This window comes from Odocoileus virginianus, chromosome 25 (genome assembly GCF_023699985.2).
Source record: "Odocoileus virginianus isolate 20LAN1187 ecotype Illinois chromosome 25, Ovbor_1.2, whole genome shotgun sequence".
NCBI classification, from domain to species: domain Eukaryota; kingdom Metazoa; phylum Chordata; class Mammalia; order Artiodactyla; family Cervidae; genus Odocoileus; species Odocoileus virginianus.
In genome coordinates this window covers 3,842,936-3,862,546 of record NC_069698.1, presented here as the reverse complement: position 1 = coordinate 3,862,546, position 19,611 = coordinate 3,842,936, and the positions used below count along the sequence as shown (strand labels likewise).

The window sequence follows — 19,611 nt, the reverse complement described above, 5'->3', positions numbered from 1 at the left end:
TTCTGCTCTCCATGCTTTCTCTTTCAACTGGATTTCCTTATTCAGCAGCCACTTGCTCTCTGAAACAACTCGCTGGCCCATCCGCTTCCAGCTAGCGGACTATGTTCCCAGGTCTCAGGGTCCTCAGGCTTGCCCATGTGCGAACCACGAGCTCTTGCGAGACACTCCACCCAGATCGTAGACCTCCTGGTTTGACCCCAGCCTGCTAAACCTGGCCAAGCCCTCTGGCTACCTGGCGGTGAGCTGGAGAGTGACGGTGACCTTCCAGCGCTACAGTCAGTCATCTGAAGTTACGGTTTATAATTTTTAAGGATATGTGGAAATACTCATGATGAAATGTTAGGTGGAAAAAAGAGGTACAATTTCAAGACTAAACATAAAAGCACACAGAAGCATATATTAAGTGATTCTCCTGGCACCATTCTAAGTGCTTTAGATATGCTGATTCATTTACTACTTTTAATAACTTAAGGTAGGCTTTATAATGAATTCCATTTTACAGACGAGGAAACTGAGGCACAGAGTGGTTAAGTAACCTACCCACAGGGTCCAACCGCTAATAAGTGTTAGAGTCAAGATTATTATTCAAGCATCCTGGATTCAGAATTTGTGCTTTTAAACCAGTGTGCTATACAGTCATTAACTGAATAGCTAAGAACCCAGGTTGGAGGCTCAAATATCGTGTCTGTCACTGACTAGGCAGAGGCAAACAACTTCTCCTTGTTTCAGATTCCACATCTGTATTAAAAGGTGCCTGCATATCATAGGGCAGCGGAAAGGATTAAATGAGTGTAATATGTGAAGTGCTAAGACCAGCATGCGCCACAAGGCAAGCACTGAGCAAATATCATTTACTACTATTATTTTCATCATATTATATACGCCTTTACTAGGGCAAAAACTAGAAAGATTTATTACCAAAATAAGATGTCTATGAATCCAACTATATCCTATGTAAAAATATAAGGCTGACTGTAAACAATATTCCTTAAATGATGGAAGCATTAGTGCAGAAATTTTGTAAACTCCTCCTGAATAGTGATACAGAGGGCTATGATAGAGTACAATAATATTACAAAAATAATGGACATTTACTTGGCAATCACTATGTGTCAGATACTGTTCTTGGCGCTTTACAACAACTTCACGAGGTAACAGAATTAGTCCCTTTTTAGAGATAAGGAAAAGAGGAACAGAGAGGTACAGTAGCTTGCCCTGGATCACACAGCTAGTAAGTGGCAGAAATACAAATTTCGGGTGCCCACGGAAGGTGTGTGAGATAGGCTCCACCTTCCCTGGGTCTTTATACCACAGTTCTATTAAGTTTCTGAGATTTGGTGGTAGGACTAAATGTGTTCTCCCTAGCTTCTAATCCACAGGACACTGCCTGCCTCCTCTCCCCTTGAAATATTATTTCAGTATTACTTATATAATTAAAAATAAAATTTCATTTTAAAAAGACTCAGATTAGGATAATTTTTGAGCAGTTAGAGATTTAAGTCTAGTCTGAGTATAATCACAGATGCTTGCTCTTAAAGTTTTACATTCCATCCAAGTAGGTGTGTAACAGTTGTGGGCACTTACTATTGGATCTAATAAAGAACAATGGTGGTTCAGTAGCTAAGTCATGTCCAACTCTTGTGACCCCAGGGACTGTATCCTGCCAGGATCCTCTGTCCATGGGATTCTCCAGACAAGAATACTGGAATGGGTTGCCATTTCCTTCTCCAGGGATTCTTCCTGACCCAGGAACTGAACCTGGGTCTCCTGCATTACGGGCAGATTCTTTATCGACTGAGCTATGAGAGAAGCCCAATAAACACAGCAGAAAGGAAAGATTAGAGAAATAAAGAGGAAAAAAAGAACAAGGTGTAGAGTTGCAGACTAATAGCTGTAGATAATTTTATTAGGCGGCACCGACATCTACTCTAGCTTAAGTGTCCTCAGGCTGTCCTTCAAAGGAACTGACCAGCTAGCCTTATGCACTTGGCCCTAAATGAAGCATTAACTAGGGGTGAATGACTCAGGATTTGGCTGAATTTTCTCTCTCTTCGGAGAAGGCAATGGCACCCTACTCCAGTGTTCTTGCCTGGAGAATCCCAGGGACGGGGGAGCCTGGTGGGCTGCAGTCCATGGGGTCGCTAGGAGTTGGACACGACAGAGCGACTTCACTTTCACTTTTCACTTTCATGCATTGGAGAAGGAAATGGCACCCCACTCCAGTGTTCTTGCCTGGAGAATCCCAGGGATGGGGGAGCCTGGTGGGCTGCCGTCTATGGGGTCTCACAGAGTCGGACACGACTGACGCGACTTAGCAGCAGCAGCACTGACTCTCTTGGCAGAACTTTTGACTGTGTCTTCAGACATATTATTCCAAGTTGAGGTAGATCTGAGACAGATACACAGCTACTCTAGAAGTAATCACCAGGGACATTGTCTGTATCCAGCTCTAAAAAGGGAAACCACTCATACAGTCCATTCAAGCCAGCATATGACAAAATTTTTTATCTTCAGTTGTGGAATGTATTATTTGTAGTTTTGGCAACATATTTATTTTCCCAATTGTAATTTATTTAAGCTAATATTAAAATTTATTTGCTTTCTTTGGGAATTGGCAATAGTAACAAGTAGTGCCAGAAATGAGGATAAACTAGCCTTGCAGTAAAAACCTGATTACAAGGTGACTCACATACAAAATACAATATTGGTGTATGACAGGATCTCATCAAGCATACAGACTGAAATATGCAAAAAGAACAGAAAAGAAGACTAACTTTTTTTTTGCAATTGGGAAGCATACAAGGAATAAACTGAACTTGTAAGAAAAAAAAGCAAAACAAATGCTTGATCTGGTGCCAAATAAATACGGGACTTTTTTTACTTCTAACACCAGGTCATTTTAAAGAAATTTATAATGGATTTAAATAATGCAAACTCTGCATTACTCATCTCCTACATCTCTATGCTACTTAAAAATTAATCTAACAGTGATCAGTAAAACACATTGATCTGAAAGTAATTCCTCGCCACCACCCCCAAACATGAAGTTGAAATCTTAAGAGGTCCTAAACAGCCTGCAGATGAGTGAAAGGTTATTGTTTTGTCCAAAAGTAAAGGAGAGATTTTGGTTTTAGTGGAGTCAGGAGTTGAGGAAGAAGGGGATCTACCATGATGCTGAAGTCAACCTTTCCTGATGAAGGAGGATAATGAGTCCGTGAGAAACCACATATATTACTAGATTAGTTTACTTCTGAGACATGAAAAACATTTCTCTATTCATTAGTACCTTATTTTCTCAAATCAACATATAATTTTATTTTTCTTAAGTGAGCTGAATAAAGAATTGACCTTAAAGCTGCAATTCCCATTTGCTACAGCTGAAATACTTAGGGAAAAAAAGGGTTTATGAACTAACTACTGGACACAAAGACCAAATTATCTAGAGAAGAATTCAGAAAAAGCAATCAAACATGATTTTACATCAGTATGTTTCACCACAAAAATCTACACTCAAAATGATATTCAGTTCAGTTCAGTCGCTCAGTCGTGTCCGACTTTTTGCGACCTCATGAACTGCAGCACACCAGGCCTCCCTGTCCATCACCAACTTCTGGAGTTTCTCAAACTCATGTCCATCGAGTTGGTGATGCCATCCAACCATCTCATTCTCTGTCGTCCCCTTCTCCTCCTGCCCCCAATCTTTCCCAGCATCAGGGTCTTTCCCAATGAGTCAGCTCTTCACATCAGGTGGCCAAGGTATTGGAGTTTCAGCTTCAGCATCAATCATTCCAATGAACACCCAGGACTAATCTCCTTTAGGATGGACTGGTTGGATCTCCTTGCAGTCCACGGGACTCTCAAGAGTCTTTTCCAACATAACAGTTCAAAAGCATCAATTCTTCTGCACTCAGCCTTCTTTATAGTCCAACTTTCACATCCATACATGACCACTGGAAAAACCATAGCCTTGACTAGACGGACATTTGTTGGCAAAGTAATGTCTCTGCTTTTTAATATGCTGTCTAGGTTGGTCATAACTTCCTTCCAAGGAGTAAAGCATCTATTTCATGGCTGCAGTCACCATCTGCAGTGATTTTGGAGCCCCCAAAAATAAAGTCAGCCACTGTTTCCACTGTTTCCCCATCTATTTGCCATGAAGTGATGGGATCAGAAGCCATGATATTAGTTATCTGAATGTTGAGCTTTAAGCCAACTTTTTCACTCTCCTCTTTCACTTTCATCAAGAGGCTCTTTAGTTCTTCTTCACATTCTGCCATAAGGGTGGTGTCATCTGCATATCTGAGGTTATTGATATTCCTCCCTGCAATCTTGATTCCAGCTTGTGCTTCCTCCAGCCCAGTGTTTCTCATCATGTACTCTGCATATAAGTTAAATAAGCAGGGTGACAATATACAGCCTTGACATACTCCTTTTCCTATTTGGAACCAGTCTGTTGTTCCATGTCCAGTTCTAACTGTTGCTTCCTGACCTGCACACAGGTTTCTCAAGAGGCAGGTCAGGTGGTCTGGTATTCCCATCTCTTTCAAAATTTTTCACAGTTTATTGTGATCCACACAGTCGAAGGCTTTGGCACAGTCAATAAAGCAGAAATAGATGTTTTTCTGGAACTCTCTTGCTTTTTTGATCATCCAGTGGATGTTGGCCATTTGATCTCTGGTTCCTCTGCCTTTTCTAAAACCAGCTTGAACATCTGGAAGTTCATGGTTTATGTATTGCTGAAGCCAAGCTTGGAGAATTTTAAGCATTACTTTACTAGCGTGTGAGATGAGTGCAACTGTGTAGTAGTTTGAGCATTCTTTGGCATTGCCTTTCTTGGGATTGGAATGAATACTGACCTTTACCAGTCCTGTGGCCACTGCTGAGCTTTCCAAATTTGTTGGCATATTGAGTGCAGCACTTTCACAGCATCATCTTTCAGGATTTGAAATAGCTCAACTGGAATTCCATCACCTCCACTAGCTTTGTTCACAGTGATGCTTCCTAAGGCCCACTTGACTTCACATTCCAGGATGTCTGGTTCTAGGTGAGTGATCATACCATTGTCATTACCTGGGCTGTGAAGATCTTTTTTGTACAGTTCTTCTGTGTATTCTTGCCACCTCTTCTTAATATCATCTACTTCTGTTAGGTCCCTACCATTTCTCTCCTTTATTGAGCCCATATTTGCATGAAATGTTCCCTTGGTATCTCTAATTTTCTTGAAGAGATCTCTAGTCTTTCCCATTCTATTGTTTTCCTCTATTTCTCTGCACTGATCACTAAGGAAGGCTTTCTTGTCTCTCCTTGCTATTCTTTGGAACTCCGCATTCAAATGGGAATATCTTTCCTTTTCTCCTCTGCTTTTCGCTTCCCTTCTTTTCAGAGCTATTTATAAGGCCTCCTCAGACAGTCATTTTGCTTTTTGGCATTTCTTTTTCTTGGGGATGGTCTTTCTCCCTGTCTCCTGTACAATGTCATGAACCTGCATCCATAGTTCATCAGGCACTCTGTCTATCAGATCTAGTCCCTTAAATCTATTTCTCACTTCCACTGTATAGTCATAAGGGATTTGATTTATGTCATACCTAAATGGTCTAGTGGTTTTCCCCACTTTCTTCAATTTCAGTATGTATTTGGAAAAATGATATTCACATATTCTAAAAAATACCAACCCCCCTAAAAACTTTATCTGACATTTTCAAGTATTGCCTATAACAGGGATTGTATAGTTAATCTGACACAGTATATCCTCATAAGGTCAAGGATGATAATGAATGGCATGAGACTCAGTCCAACTCTGAACTAGTTAATTCTTCCCCGATTTTGCAAGAATCCAGGATTTTGATTACTGCTATACTGGTTTATAAAACCATACAGGTTAGCAGTTACATCTATATTCTCTCACTTTTTATTCAATTACTTCTATTATATGGCGATCAAGACCATTCGTGTGGTCCTATTATTATCCTATCAAACATCCAACTGTGAGATGTTTGATTTCAAGAGTTTACTTACCTTGAAAGTAAACAAATTAAACTTGCTTCCTTATGGATCTAAAATGTGCTTGAGAGCTCCCAACTACACAATTATTTTAACATGTTCTAACTACAATCACAATAGTAGTGATCTTTAATTTTATGAAAAGAATATGTTCTGACAAAACTAAAAAATAAGAAATTACATTTTAAGAAAAAAATTACATTTTTGCAAATTATGACTTTCAGCAGAGATCAAATCAGGAAAGAAATTCTTATTAATATGTACTTATATATGAGACATATAAACAAAGAATTTACCCCTGATGTACTCAAATAGTAACTGTCCTCCATAATGACTGGGTAAATATATGGTAAACAGGGCTGCAGGATTTGCCCATCTACTCTAGAGAAAGCTTGTTCCACAGCTGTTCACAGTCTCGGAAGACCTCTGAGGCCCTTATTTTAAAGACTGCCCTAGGAGTGGACTGGCTCTAGGCCACGTCTTACCTTCTCCAGGATTCAACTCTACTAGCCCAAATCCAGACAATCTAGTATGAATTAGCTTCCCAGAAACTGAGAACGGCAGTCTTTGCAAGGCTTATACTTTGGGGACAGACACACAATCACATTTGCAGAATGGTAAGTTTCCCTGGAACCTTGTTCCATAATTTTGGAGCTTGTCTCAGGTTCCAAAGATGAAAATCCTTTCTTTTTTTTTTAACCTAGATGTCTCTCTAGCTCTTTTTAGAGATTACTATGATACTATTATAGTATTGTCTAGTATGTAATATTGTCTAAAGAATAGGATTGTCTAGTCACTTATTAGCTTGTTCTGAAGTTCTTACTCATAAATTGTAGGTAAAAAAGAAGCAGAAACTTCACTAAATGGGCTGGTTCATTTGGCCTAATCTCCAAATCTTTTTTGCATATGATTTCTTGGCTATTTTCTTAATATTTAACTTTTAGTCATGTGTACTGAATAGATTATGTAAGGTAACTTCCAGGACGTCTTCTGTGTTGCCATCCAGCAGAGATCTAAAACCACTTTAACTCTGCTCCGTTAGTATACAGTCACAGAATTACAATTTCAGTCACTGTTCACCTAGACAAAATATGACTGTCAAGAAAATATATCAAAATATACAGAGAAAACACACCTTACTCCCTGGGAAATGTGATATATTCCAAATTATTTTAAAGATACATTCTTTGATTTGTGGACCATATAACTTTATATATTCATTCAACAACAGTTAACTAAGTCTCTATTAAAATAAAACACTGGAAACTGTATCCCTTCTTAAATCATTTGCATAAGTGGGAGTACCCTTGATCCTAAATGACCACATAAAAATCTATCCGACCAAAATGTACTCTCTCTTCTATACCTTATTGTCAGTCCTGATCGTGACTTTCAGTTGTGGTAGTACACGGTCTACTTCCAGACTCCATTCCGCAGCATCTGTTGTAGATTCCAAAATATCTTCTTGTTTGGCAGACTCGTTCATATCCTAAGAAAGGAAAGACATCACAGGATTCAGAGTTTATAAAAAGAAATGGTAAAATTCTGAGGCATTTTAGCAGCACTGCACAATTTATATCAAGCACGGTAGTGTTAAAATTATAGCAGCAGAAGAAATTCTTTTCTGTCCTCCTATCCATCTTGAAAGAAGATAATGCACCAAGCTGGTAGAATAGCAAAATAAGTATTTAGAATTATAAAGAAGCAAATTTGTGATGTAACTATTTTTTTTTTACAAAGAATAAGGCTTCTGATATATCACAGTGAACTCAATAGGAATCTATCAAATGGATAAACCATTTAGGTATGTTAATAACAGTTGAAAAGATACAAACATTCACATGTTTGGTAAGAAAACACTGTCTTAGATTAAACTCACTGTACTGAAATATAAACCCAAAATCTGAAAAACAAAAAAGATAAAATTCCAGAAGCAAAGGGCACTTCGTTTACAAATTTTTTATTTATAAAGTGATATTTTGGTTAGGTTAAACCATAATAAAGCTTAAAAATGTGATTTAATGCAGACCTATTTGAACTCAAATAGGGTAAGGGTCTATTTTCTACATTTGATTTCTGCTGTTGGGTAATAAGATCAATTCATGCCTGTTTTCAAATCAGAAAAGGAAAACTCCCCCCCCCCCCATTTTCTTAGCCCTATACACTTCAGCATTTAGTATGTATGGATCTGAAAACATACAGAGCATAAAAATTAATGATTTAAAGATAAAGCTTATAGTCAAAGCTATGGTTTTTCCAGTAGTCATGTACGGATGTGAGAGTTGGACCATAATGAAGGCTGAGCGCTGAAGGATTGACGCTTTCAAATTGTGGTGTTGGAGAAGACTCTTGAGAGTCCCCTGGACAGCAAGGAGATCAAATCAGTCAATGTTAAAGGAAACCAGTTCTGAATATTCACTGGAAGAACTGATGCTGAAGTTGACACTCCAATACTTTGGTCACCTGATGTGAAGAGCCAACTCATTGGAAAAAACCCTGATGCTGGGAAAGACTGAGGACAGGAGGAGAGGGGGGACAGAAAATGAGACGGTTGGATGGCATCACTGACTCAATGGACATGAGTTAGAGCAAGCTCAGGGAGATGGTGAAGGATGGGGAAGCCTGGCACGCTGCAATTCATGGGGCCACAAAAACTCGAACGCGAGTGAGTGACTCAACACCAACAACAAAACATAAGGCTTAATATGTTAATTTTGGTATTTTTCCTTTTATGCTCCCTTGGAAAATTATTTTAAAAGTAAGGAAAAATATTTATTAATGTATTAAAAAAAGAAACTTGAGGGATGTAAACAGCCAAATACAATTTATAGACCTTCTATGGATTCTAATTTAAATAACCTGTAAAAGGATGTTTTTGAGACAATCAGGGGAATTGGAATGTGGAAGAGTATTAGATGATATTAAGGAATTATTATTAATTTTATAGGTATGATAATGGCATGGTGGATATGTTTTAAAAAGGACTTATAAATTAGAGATAAGCGCTGAAAGTGAAATGATGTAATGTCTGAAATTTACTTTAAAATACTATGGGGCAAAGAAAAAAAGAGGCAGGGGCTTCAAAGGAAACACGATCAACCAAATGTTAACTGTTAAACTGGGTCCTAGTGCCTAAGGGTTCATTATCTCATTCTAATTGTGTATACGTTTGAAATTTCCCAAAATACAACATTTAAAATAAAAGACTATATTAACAACCTCATGGTGAAATTACACTCAATGTGAATTTATGTCACTAAAAGATATTTTTATCCAGTCTAACACCAAGTATAAGAATAACCTTATATCGGGATTTGATTTGATGGGGAGCCTGAGGTCTCTGAACTCACTCCTGACTGAGTCTCCAGGGCACTTAACACGAGAAAGCCTCTCTCCCTCTCCTGCCTCCCAGTTCACATCAGCAAGCTCCAAACAGACTCCGAGCCTTACAAGGAGCATATACAGCTTTTTGTTTAGAAATTCTGGGGGCCACACAGTTCTAACCATGCAGTTAGAGGATGGGTAACTAGTATATACTTTTTCATTCCATACTATGTGGTCTGAATTTATCAGTTACATTCTATCTTTAAAAAACCCAGAAGTATGAAAAAATACAAGGATTACTTTGTAAAATGTGGCAACTCTGAGTGAAAAATGTTCAAGATCCTATTTTAAACATGAAAGTGCTCATTTAAATATAGAAACATTGTATTATATTGAGCACCTAATATAATGCTATGTATCTGTGTAAACTGAACCCAAGGTAGCACACAGCACCTAAACTGGGGAGCGGTGGTGTATTCACAAAACTGACATGTGTGAAGTTACGGAAGGATGTATGTGATGGCGTGAGAAGAGACACTGATCTCCCCGGGGAAATGTGAGGCCACGGGGAACGTTCTCAGTCACGCTAACCCCACACAGATCCTCATTAACATGCATGTACTTGCACGCTCACTGGCGCATCCCAGTTCCCCTTCCTGGCTCTAGGAAGCCCCATTCTGACTGACTCATTGTCTATAACAAACGGGGTGAGGTCTTATGAGGATGAGGGTGAGGGTGGGAGGGTGGACGCACTGCCAGTGGGATATGAGCCCTGACATCTGGGGCGTGTGTATGGTATATACACAGGCTTGCTCCTGCCAGGATTACAAGCCCCCCACGTCCCAACCCTGCAAAGCCGGGCTGAGTCAAAAAGGGACATGTCCTCTAAAGCAGCAGTTTTTCTATAATTCTTTAATAGAAAATAGATGTTCTAATCACTGATTTAAAAATCAGTCTGCTTTACAGACCCACTGTCTGGATGAACTGAAATTGGCATTCTTGATGAAATACCCGAGCCATTGCTCCCCAAGCCCATCCTCTCATCCCCATGCCCCCTTCCTCCTTTCCTTACAGGGGGGTGGAGCCCAGAATCACCAAAGCCATCCACATTCCCACTTTCTTCAGGCCTGAACATAGGATTATTCAAGTCGCGCATAACATATTTAAAATTTTTACTATTTTAAATATAAAAAGGGCACATTTTTCTAATTTTCACAAAGGCAAATGGGTTAGCATTGGCCCTGTCTGAATCAGACTCAGAATCCAAGAGTTAACAGAATACATGGAGATCAAACACTATATCAAGATACTCCAGTGCATGAGCTACTGTTTATTTTTATACTGAGCCCTTTAGTAAGCTGCATTTACCCTTCTTAGCTTATTATTTGGTTCTGGTAAGCAATGATTTGCTAATTCCTACTCCCAATGTCCTGAAATGATTTAATGTAGTAGCTCGAAAGTTTTCACTCACTCCTAGGCTATAGTTAGTATACTGGGGGAAATAACCTAGGTTACTAAATGAAGAAAGGGCAAAGAAAAAAAAAGCACATTAGATTTGGTAAAGCAGCATTAATGTATTCAAACTATACAGGCTCTTTCTACTTCCACCTTTGCACATACGATTCATAACTGTTCCTCACTCAAAATTTCCTAATGCCTAATAAGTGGATACATTCACTGAGCAAGCCCTACACATGAAGTATAAATCATTTTAACCACGCCTTGGTTATAATACTTTGGTAAAACCTTTCCTTTTAATTGCTTCTCTGATAACAAATGGTATTTTATGTGAAGCTATTAGTAAAGAGAAATAAACTGCTGTTTCCACTTAATCAAAATTTTATATCATCATGACGAAGTTGCCCTCTGAAACAACATTAACTAAGATAAAGGATGCCTTTTAGAAATTGCATTTTCTAGTTAATGTTGCTGAAGAAACAATTAGAAGCTCAATAATACACAGACTATCCTGAAGTCTCATTTATAATTAATTAATTTACCAATAAGCTATCCGTTAAGCTTCTACAACATGCAAGTTAAGAATCCAGGCACTGTGCTTAGTATGGAATGACAAAATGGTTTAATTCCTGCCTGTAAAGAGTTTACAGCCTACTAGAAAGCATCTGAGGCTAGTTAATGCAGGTAATAATTGGTCCTAAGAAAAAGAAACTGATGAGAACTGACCCTAAGACTGCCAAAGGAAGAAATGAAAACAGTCTAAGCTATCCCGTAATGTAACCTTGATGCATATTACCCAAGGTCAGTTTAAGGATCAAACATGATGGTACTAGACTGTTCAGAATCTTATTCCAGAAAGTAGTCTCCCCTTTTCCCATGAAATATGAATGGGACAGTCTAGCATCTGAAGAAATACTATGTTCTCTGTGTGTGCATTTATGTACACACACACACACACTTAGATGTGGTTTTGGTCTCATGATGACAGAGAGGGGATAAGGAAAGACCCTGCCTATCAGAAAGGAAGATGACAGAGGGTAAATAAAGCCAGTGCATGCGCAGGCCCGAGAGTGGAGCTCAAGGCTCAGGTGCCCATGAGAAGGCATTTCCGACGACGGACACCTCAAGTCAGACATCAGTTTCAGACTGGAGCCTGCTGGGAGGACCCAGATCATGAAGGCCTGGGCAGAAACTGGACTCACCAACTTTTGGGTGAAAAAGGGAGATTTAGAAGATCCCAACACATAACTAGTAATGAAACAAGAGCAAGGGGAGGTGCTGAAGCCTACAACTACCAAGCCCAAATCCCTCCCCTCAGGAAGATCAGACACCACTGTCAGCACGGATTTCGGATACGGGAAATGCTGACATTTACTGGCTATAACTTAATCTTTTTGATGTCTCTTTTTGAACTATGCTGTAATACAACGATGCCTTAAAAGCAGAGAAATCTGGATATGACTGATCCCCCACTAAACGATCCCAGATAACTGTAAGTTTTGCTTTCTAATGTCTGCTTTTAAACTGTTCCTAGAGCTGTGTTTAGTGTCAAGATGCCAGTGATCACCTGTGGCTGTCTGCAGCACCTCTTCCTTCTCCTAAGCTGCTGTGGATTTAGAAACCTAATAACCAACCTTGTTAGAATTTAGGCAAAGTTGGACTCCCCAGGTGGCACAGAATCCACCTGCCAATGCAGGAGACTCAAGAGACGCAGGTTCGATCCTTGGGTCAGGAAGATCCCCTGGAGAAGGAAATGGCAACCCACTCCAGTATTCTTGCCTGGGAAATCTCATGGACAGAAGAGCCTGGTGGGCTACAGTCCACGGGGTTGCAGAGTTGGACACGGCCGAGCGACTGAGCCCAAGAATACAAGAGAAAAGAGTGAGCACTCAAGGATGGAGGGCAGTGAGGTTAGGACTCTTCACAGAAAAAGTTTAAATGGAAGTGTTTATCCTTATTTTGGTTGCTCAGGGACCTTTTTTGCATTCTGCCTCATTTGCTGCATTTCCAAGATAGGCTAGATGGCCAAAAGGCTAATAAAGTATATATGGTATTACTATGGATTAAACAGGGTTTCTCCTAAGGGTATCTAGTGTCCTTCTTTCCCATCTATCAATAAAGCTAGAGAAAGAGGTAAACAAGTTACTGATATTTCAATCGGAGTATTCTCTCAAAATCTAATGATTTTAACAAATTATATTTAAGGCAGAGTTAAAACCATTCATGTTGCTACAAGTCAATTCTTCTTCATGATTAAAGAAGCACAAAATGTGAGTCTAATTCATTATTTTCTTTCCAAATTAGGTTTTACATGATTTAACACTATATTACTGTGAAGAAAAATGTTTAATACCATTCAAAAAGTATCTTCAAATTTGCTCTGAATAACCAAATTAAACCCTGGCTAATCTATCAAAAGAAACAGATAGATGGTAGCCTCTGTCTTGAAATATATGAAGTTCACAAAAGTTTTCTTAAGTTCAATTTTAAGAGTATCAAAAGAAATTTTATTGAGTTATAATATGAACCAAGACTTGAACAAATTTTGTTCCCACATGCCAGAAAGGGTAAAAAGAAAGCTCCCCAAATTAACACAAAATAAATTTAATTTTCCAATTAAAGATCTGAAATTGTTTCTGAAGGAGAATTTAACCTCCAATATGATTTCTATTTAACACATCAAACTACCTTTGCTACTTAAGTACTTTAGCTACACTAGTACACCAAGGGCTAAGATAGAGTCATTTCTATAGACTTCTTATTTTCTCAAGCTAAAACCAAAGAAAGGAACACAGGAAGTGAGCCTGGAGGAAATGATGTAGACATCATACTGGTGTTGCAGAGTATGTAAAATAAGACTAACTTTCCATGGCGGAAATCTCTGTAAGGCTTCTTCTCTTTGCGATGCAACAGTATGGATGCATCAATGCCCCAACACTAGACTCGGTGTTGCAGAGTATGTAAAGTAAGCCTAACTTTCCATGGCGTAAATCTCTGTAAGGCTTCTTCTCTTCTTTGAGATGCAACAGTATGGATGCATCCATGCCCCAACACTAGACTTGGTGTTGCAGAGTACGCAAAATAAGCCTAACTTTCCATGGCGTAAATCTCTGTGAGGTTTCTTTTAGGTGTAACCACATGGATAAACCAGCACTCAAATACATTTGAAGAGCTCAATTCAAACCTACTGAGAGGAATATTAAAATCCAATTAATTGTCAAGGTGAAATATTCCCAGGACTCAGGGAACTAAGTTGTCTTAAGAATCACCACAGTATGATGTAAATGTTAAGACAATGAGTCGGGCATCCCATCTCTGGTCAAATTCCACCTTCATCACTTACTAGCTGCTAATCATTAAATCTCAGGGTCCCCATCTGTAAAATGGAAGTAATAATTGTACCCTCTCCACATTGAAAGGGTTGTTACGGGGATTAAATTAAATGATGCATTTGAAAGTCTTTCATAATACTTGATACATAATAAGCCCCCAATGTCTGTTAGTAGTTATATTCACCATTACCATTATCATGTGCCAAGCATGGTATTAGATGCTTTTACACACAGGTTACATAAGAGACCATGAATCAAAGGAGCCGTATTCCCATCTTTTCGAATGAGAAAAGCGAGGTAGAGAGCAGCTGCACCATTTCCCCAGTGTCACAGCACTGGTGAGCGGCAGGGCCCAGCCACGGCCACCCTGCAGCACAAGCTCTGAAGCCCTCACTACACGGCCACCAACGCTTTGTCAGTAAGTTACAGCCGTATCTGTCCACGTTCTTACTTGTCTTTTACCTTCACGGTATTCCCCACCCCTCCATACACAAGCTTTTAATTTTTATGCATTCAGATTTATCAGTGCTCTTCCCTTTATGGTTTTTAGCTTTCTCACCATGTGTTATCATGCCTATTTCAACCCATGAATATTACACTTGCCGCTCATATCCTTGGGCCTCATCAGTGTTTAATTTGTTGATCCATATGAGGTTTATTTGGGTGTAAGATATGAGGGAGGAATCCATCCTTTCTCTCCAGATGAACAGCTTGTTATCTCATCACCATTTAATTGACTCTCTGATTGATTTGCATTTCTTCATATACTAATATAACCATATATGTGGATTATTTTTTTAACTCTGTACTACTTCAGTAATCTATTTTTGCATCAGGATAATTTTTTTCAGATTTATAAAAAATTACACAAATAGCATTAAAAATTCACATATACCCTTCATCCAGATTCACTAAATGTTAGCGTCTCACCTGACCTCAGGGCAAATTATGTGTAGAGGGATACAATGTTTATATCTAGGTGCTGAGATCTGAAGAAATTTTTAATTTTTCCTTTGTATTCTTTTGGGCTTTCATGTAAAATAAACAAGGAATATATTTTACCTTTAAAAAGAAAAAAGTTTTTTCAGCAAAAACAGGTAAAAATGTTAAGTTTGATTACCTCCCAAAACTAGCCAGTGCAGGGGTGGTAAATGCTTTAGGAGTCTGAGTCAGAGAGAGAAAATGGCAATGGTGAAATTTAAGTTTAACTTTACAAGGGAGTTTGGGATGTAAACAGGCAGAAGAGGCAGGTCAAGTGTTTCCATGGGCAGGAAAGCACCGTAAGCCAAACAGGAAACATCGAATGAACACCGCGTGTGAAGGTCACATGAGATGACAGACTAGGAGATTAACAAGCTAAATGCGGGGAAGCAAAATAAAACTGAATATATCGTGAACACCTCAGAGGCCAGCTGAGGAATGTGAATTCTGCCCTCTAAGCCAGAGGACAAAGAAAAGTTACAGACAAGGTAAAATGATCTAACCCCACAAACCTGTATTTAGTGCCTACTGAATACCAAGCGCTGCTCTACCCCAGGGACAGTGAAGAGAATGATGAAAGTCCTCATAAAGAACATTGTAGTTTTATGAACATTTACGGGTGGTAGATTTGTGACTCACAGGATTAAAATGGAGCTGCGGTGATAAGGAAAGATATCGCTAAGGAGGCAGGATTTGAGCTCAACCTTAAACATTGAAGGGTCAGGTAGAGAGATGACGGGAAGGCATTTTAGGTAAGAGACAAAAGAGGATGAGATGAGAGCAGATATACTCATGAGGTTACCTTGAAACCTCATGAGTCTACCTGGAGAAGTTATCCCAGCAAAAGAAAATAAAGTTGGCTATATGGACAGTTGTCAAATTGCTAAGGGTTTTGAAAGCCAGACCAAAAATGTACTGCTTTGTAATCTGTCCAAGCTGAGCTGTAGGCAATGAAAAGCCAACCAAAGTTACTGGATTCAGAATGCTCGCAAGTCATGTTTGGGGGAGTCACACCAAAGAGCAAGAGGAGATTCTCTAGTGGCCCAGTGGTTAGGACTACAAGCTTTCACTGTCGAGGGCCCACGTTCAATCCCTGATCAGGGAACTACGATCCCACAACACGGGGAAAAAAGAGATTGAGGAATCAGAGGAAAAATATTTCAGCAAAGGGTGGAGTTGGGGAAGGTGAATATGAGAGGGATTTCAAAGGCACCTTCTACAGGTCTTAGTAACTAACTACATGTCCTGGATGAAAATAAATCAGCTGTCAGAAATTCAAAGCACTAACTTTGTGGGGGTAGATGGGTACAGGTGAGGGTTTTTAAGAATACAGGTTTATAGAAGAGCACACACTCCAGGTACACATCTAATGTACTGAATTTTATAATAAATACATGCTATTAGTGTTGATTGAGGAAGTAAAATCCATCCATTCATAAAATGACAGCTTTCAAATGATTCCTAGGAAAGATCCTAAAACTACAATACTTCTCATTAGATTCCTATAGGGGAGAAGCTGTGCAACAGCAGATTGAGTCCAAAGCAGACTGGGCCTTCAATGACAGTCCAGCGACAGACAATGAAAGTAGAGCCATGCTATTAGCAGAGCTTCCCGATTTACATCGAAATGCAATCTTCCTTATAACTTACACGCTACGTAAGCTTCTTACTCAAAAACACTCATGGTGGTCTAGAAACTTGTATAGTGAGACGGGGGCTTTTTTCTATTCTCCTATAACACCTAAGGATGTTTATAACTAATTCCAATCTAGAGGAGAGGTAAAAATTATACAAAATAAGAAATTCATCAAACAGATACTCTCTGCCAGCACCATGCTAGGTGTGGTCCCCAAGTTCTATTAATCTTAAAACAACCCTGGATTGAATTGTGTCTCCACCTACAGATAAGAAAGAAGAGTTAGAGAGAGGATAGATCTTGGCCATGTGGTCAGGATTTTATATGTAAGGCTGCTTTTTCACTGTAGCACTGGCCTTAAAGGTATGGACTCAGAGTTGGAAGAGACCTTGAAAAGTCCTTGCTTCCTCACAATAAAACCAGGATGATGAGGATCTCTTTCCTATTTCAAGTGTGGATTCAAAAGCGACGCTAAAGATCAAGCAAAACTCTCTTTTACACCCAGCAAGGGCTGCCATTTGAGTCTCCTCTGAGCAGTGAGCGATGCAGCTTTCTTCTCTAACCTACATTTCCTATTCACCTCCAGATGTGAAACTGCTGGGGTGGTACGGGTTAGTTACCAGAGAAATAAAAGCATTTGCTCAGCCATGACGCATTCCATCACACTCAAAACATGTGGCGTTTTAATTGTTTCTTCTGTGAAGCGCCAATGACAGAGCACAGTCACAGCACAAAGAGAACTCACACCCCATGGTTTTAGGAAAGGAGAAGAAAGAACATTTTCCTCAAGCAGGAATCAGAACCAGGGGTAAACCGTGGGCACGTCATGTTGGAGCATGGTGTATTTTCCCTCGTATTACTCAGAAAGATACTGTGTTGAACAGCAAAGTGTCAACCATAGGTAAAGTGAAGAAGATGTAATTTAGGTTATTAATCAAAGTAGACCCATCTTCTCCCGCTTTGTGATTACAGTATTGCAGACTTGCCACAATGACACCCTCAACTACAACGGAGATGATTATCATCCTAAGCCCACAGTCTTACTTCCTTACAGCTTTTGCCTTTTAAGCTAAAAATTCTCTCATTCTTGCTACAATGAATTTTTTGCTAAGCAATTAAAAACCAATTGTGTTTAAACCTTTTCAGAGAGTTGGTTTTTTACTGTATAACTTAGGATTTGATTTCTAAAACCTTAAATTTAGCATCTCAAGGAAGAATGGTGTCTATGGCATGTTTGAAAAAAATGTTTTGAAATGAAGTGATGGGCATTTAAAAATAGAATTTAGAGAGTGCACAGCTTCCCTCCCATTTTTTTTTTTTTTTTGCTGGGGGAGAAGAATGAGACATCTGCATTATGCTGCCAGATCACTACTGCTGGGATTCTGTTGAGCTTCAGAATGGATGGGTTTTTCAGAGACCACTCATAATTACAGCCTAGTTACCATGAACATGCATGCAGGCACTTTCCAATCAGCATGCTCAAATTTCAAATGGTAATAACAACAACACCTGCTGAACACCTCGCTTCCTCCCCTGCTCCCACCCCTCACATCCTTGAACATTCTACCACATCACTAACCCTCACAGGCTCTGCCCCACGGTCGGAGCTTCACTCATTAGTGTTCCCACCCCATGGCCACCCTCACAGATGCTTCTACTCAATTTCAGATGTTCGGAAACCAGAGGGACCAAGAGAATGTGGAACTCTGGGGGCTAGCAATTTTTTTCTTTCTAAGAAAAAATTCAAAATTTAAACAAATAACCCACAAATCAAACTCTGGAAAAATATAAAAGCAATCCCTCACTAGTTGCAGGAGTTGTTTTCTTGCACAGTATGGACATAAACCTCAGCGATGTTGCAGGTTTGGCTCCAGACCACTTCAATAAAGTGAATACCACAATAAAGTGAATCACACAACTGTTTTGGTTTCCCAGTGCACCTAAGAGGTATGTTTACAATACACTGTGGTCTGTTAAGTGTCCAACAGCATTATGCCTAAAAAATAATGTACATGCTTTAATTAAAAAAGATTTTATCACTAAAAATGCTGTCATCTGAGCCTTTAGCAAGTCATAGTGGTAACATCAAAACTGTGGATAAAAAACAAAAGATCACTGATCACAAATTGCCATAACAAATATAATAATTATGGGAAAGTTTGAAACATTTCTAGAATTATCAAAATATGACACAGAGACTAAGTGAGAAAATACTGTTGGAAAAATAACACCAGCAGACTTGCTCGATGCAGAGTTGCCACAAATCTTTGATTTGTGGGAAAAAAAAAATCAGTATCTGCAAAATGCAGTATCTGCAAAGCACAATACAGTGAAGTATGAGAAGGTGAGGTAAACCTGTGTTATTGGTAAAACCATAATGCGTTAAGAGACTGGAGGAGGAAATCACAGCAAAAATGGCTTCAGAGTATATTTTTTAAACCTTGAAGTAGATAACTATTCTGAAAAACACCTGCTTCCACACAAGCCAATGCCATCACCACGAGCATTCATGATTGATAGGAAGCACCATTTTCTTAGAACCCTGGTTTCAGTGTTCAAGAAATGCTGCTGCCGCATCACGCTCTGATTAGGCAGACATTGCAAAGTTTAGTCAATGGGCACACAGCATCTCTTTACAGCTTCTTCAAATGAGCAGTTATAGGCTTCAGCTACTTAGTGGGGGTCAGGACGCCGGCTCTTGGATTGCTTTCAAGGAAGGACTTGCGCTCGGCTGGGCAGCAAGTGGCCTTCCTGCTGCCAGCTCCCTGGGGCTCTGTCCCATGTGCGGAGCTACTGCTCCTGGGGCTGCCTCCTTCCCAGGGCAGCCTGCCTCCAGGGACCAAGTCCAGCAGGCCGCACTTCTCCACAGCTTCTCAGCAG

The 19,611-nt window shown here is 39.5% G+C and overlaps 1 protein-coding gene across 1 annotated transcript in view; it reads right to left on the bottom strand.

Moving 5' to 3' along the window:
• The window catches only part of IFT57 (intraflagellar transport 57), a 73,742-nt gene that overhangs the window by 28,599 nt on the left and 25,532 nt on the right, over positions 1 to 19,611 (bottom strand). Inside the window, exon 6 of the mRNA XM_020896305.2 lies at positions 7,367 to 7,489. Within this exon, the coding sequence (XP_020751964.2) occupies positions 7,367 to 7,489 (123 nt within the window). The remainder of the gene's footprint in view (positions 1 to 7,366; positions 7,490 to 19,611) is intronic.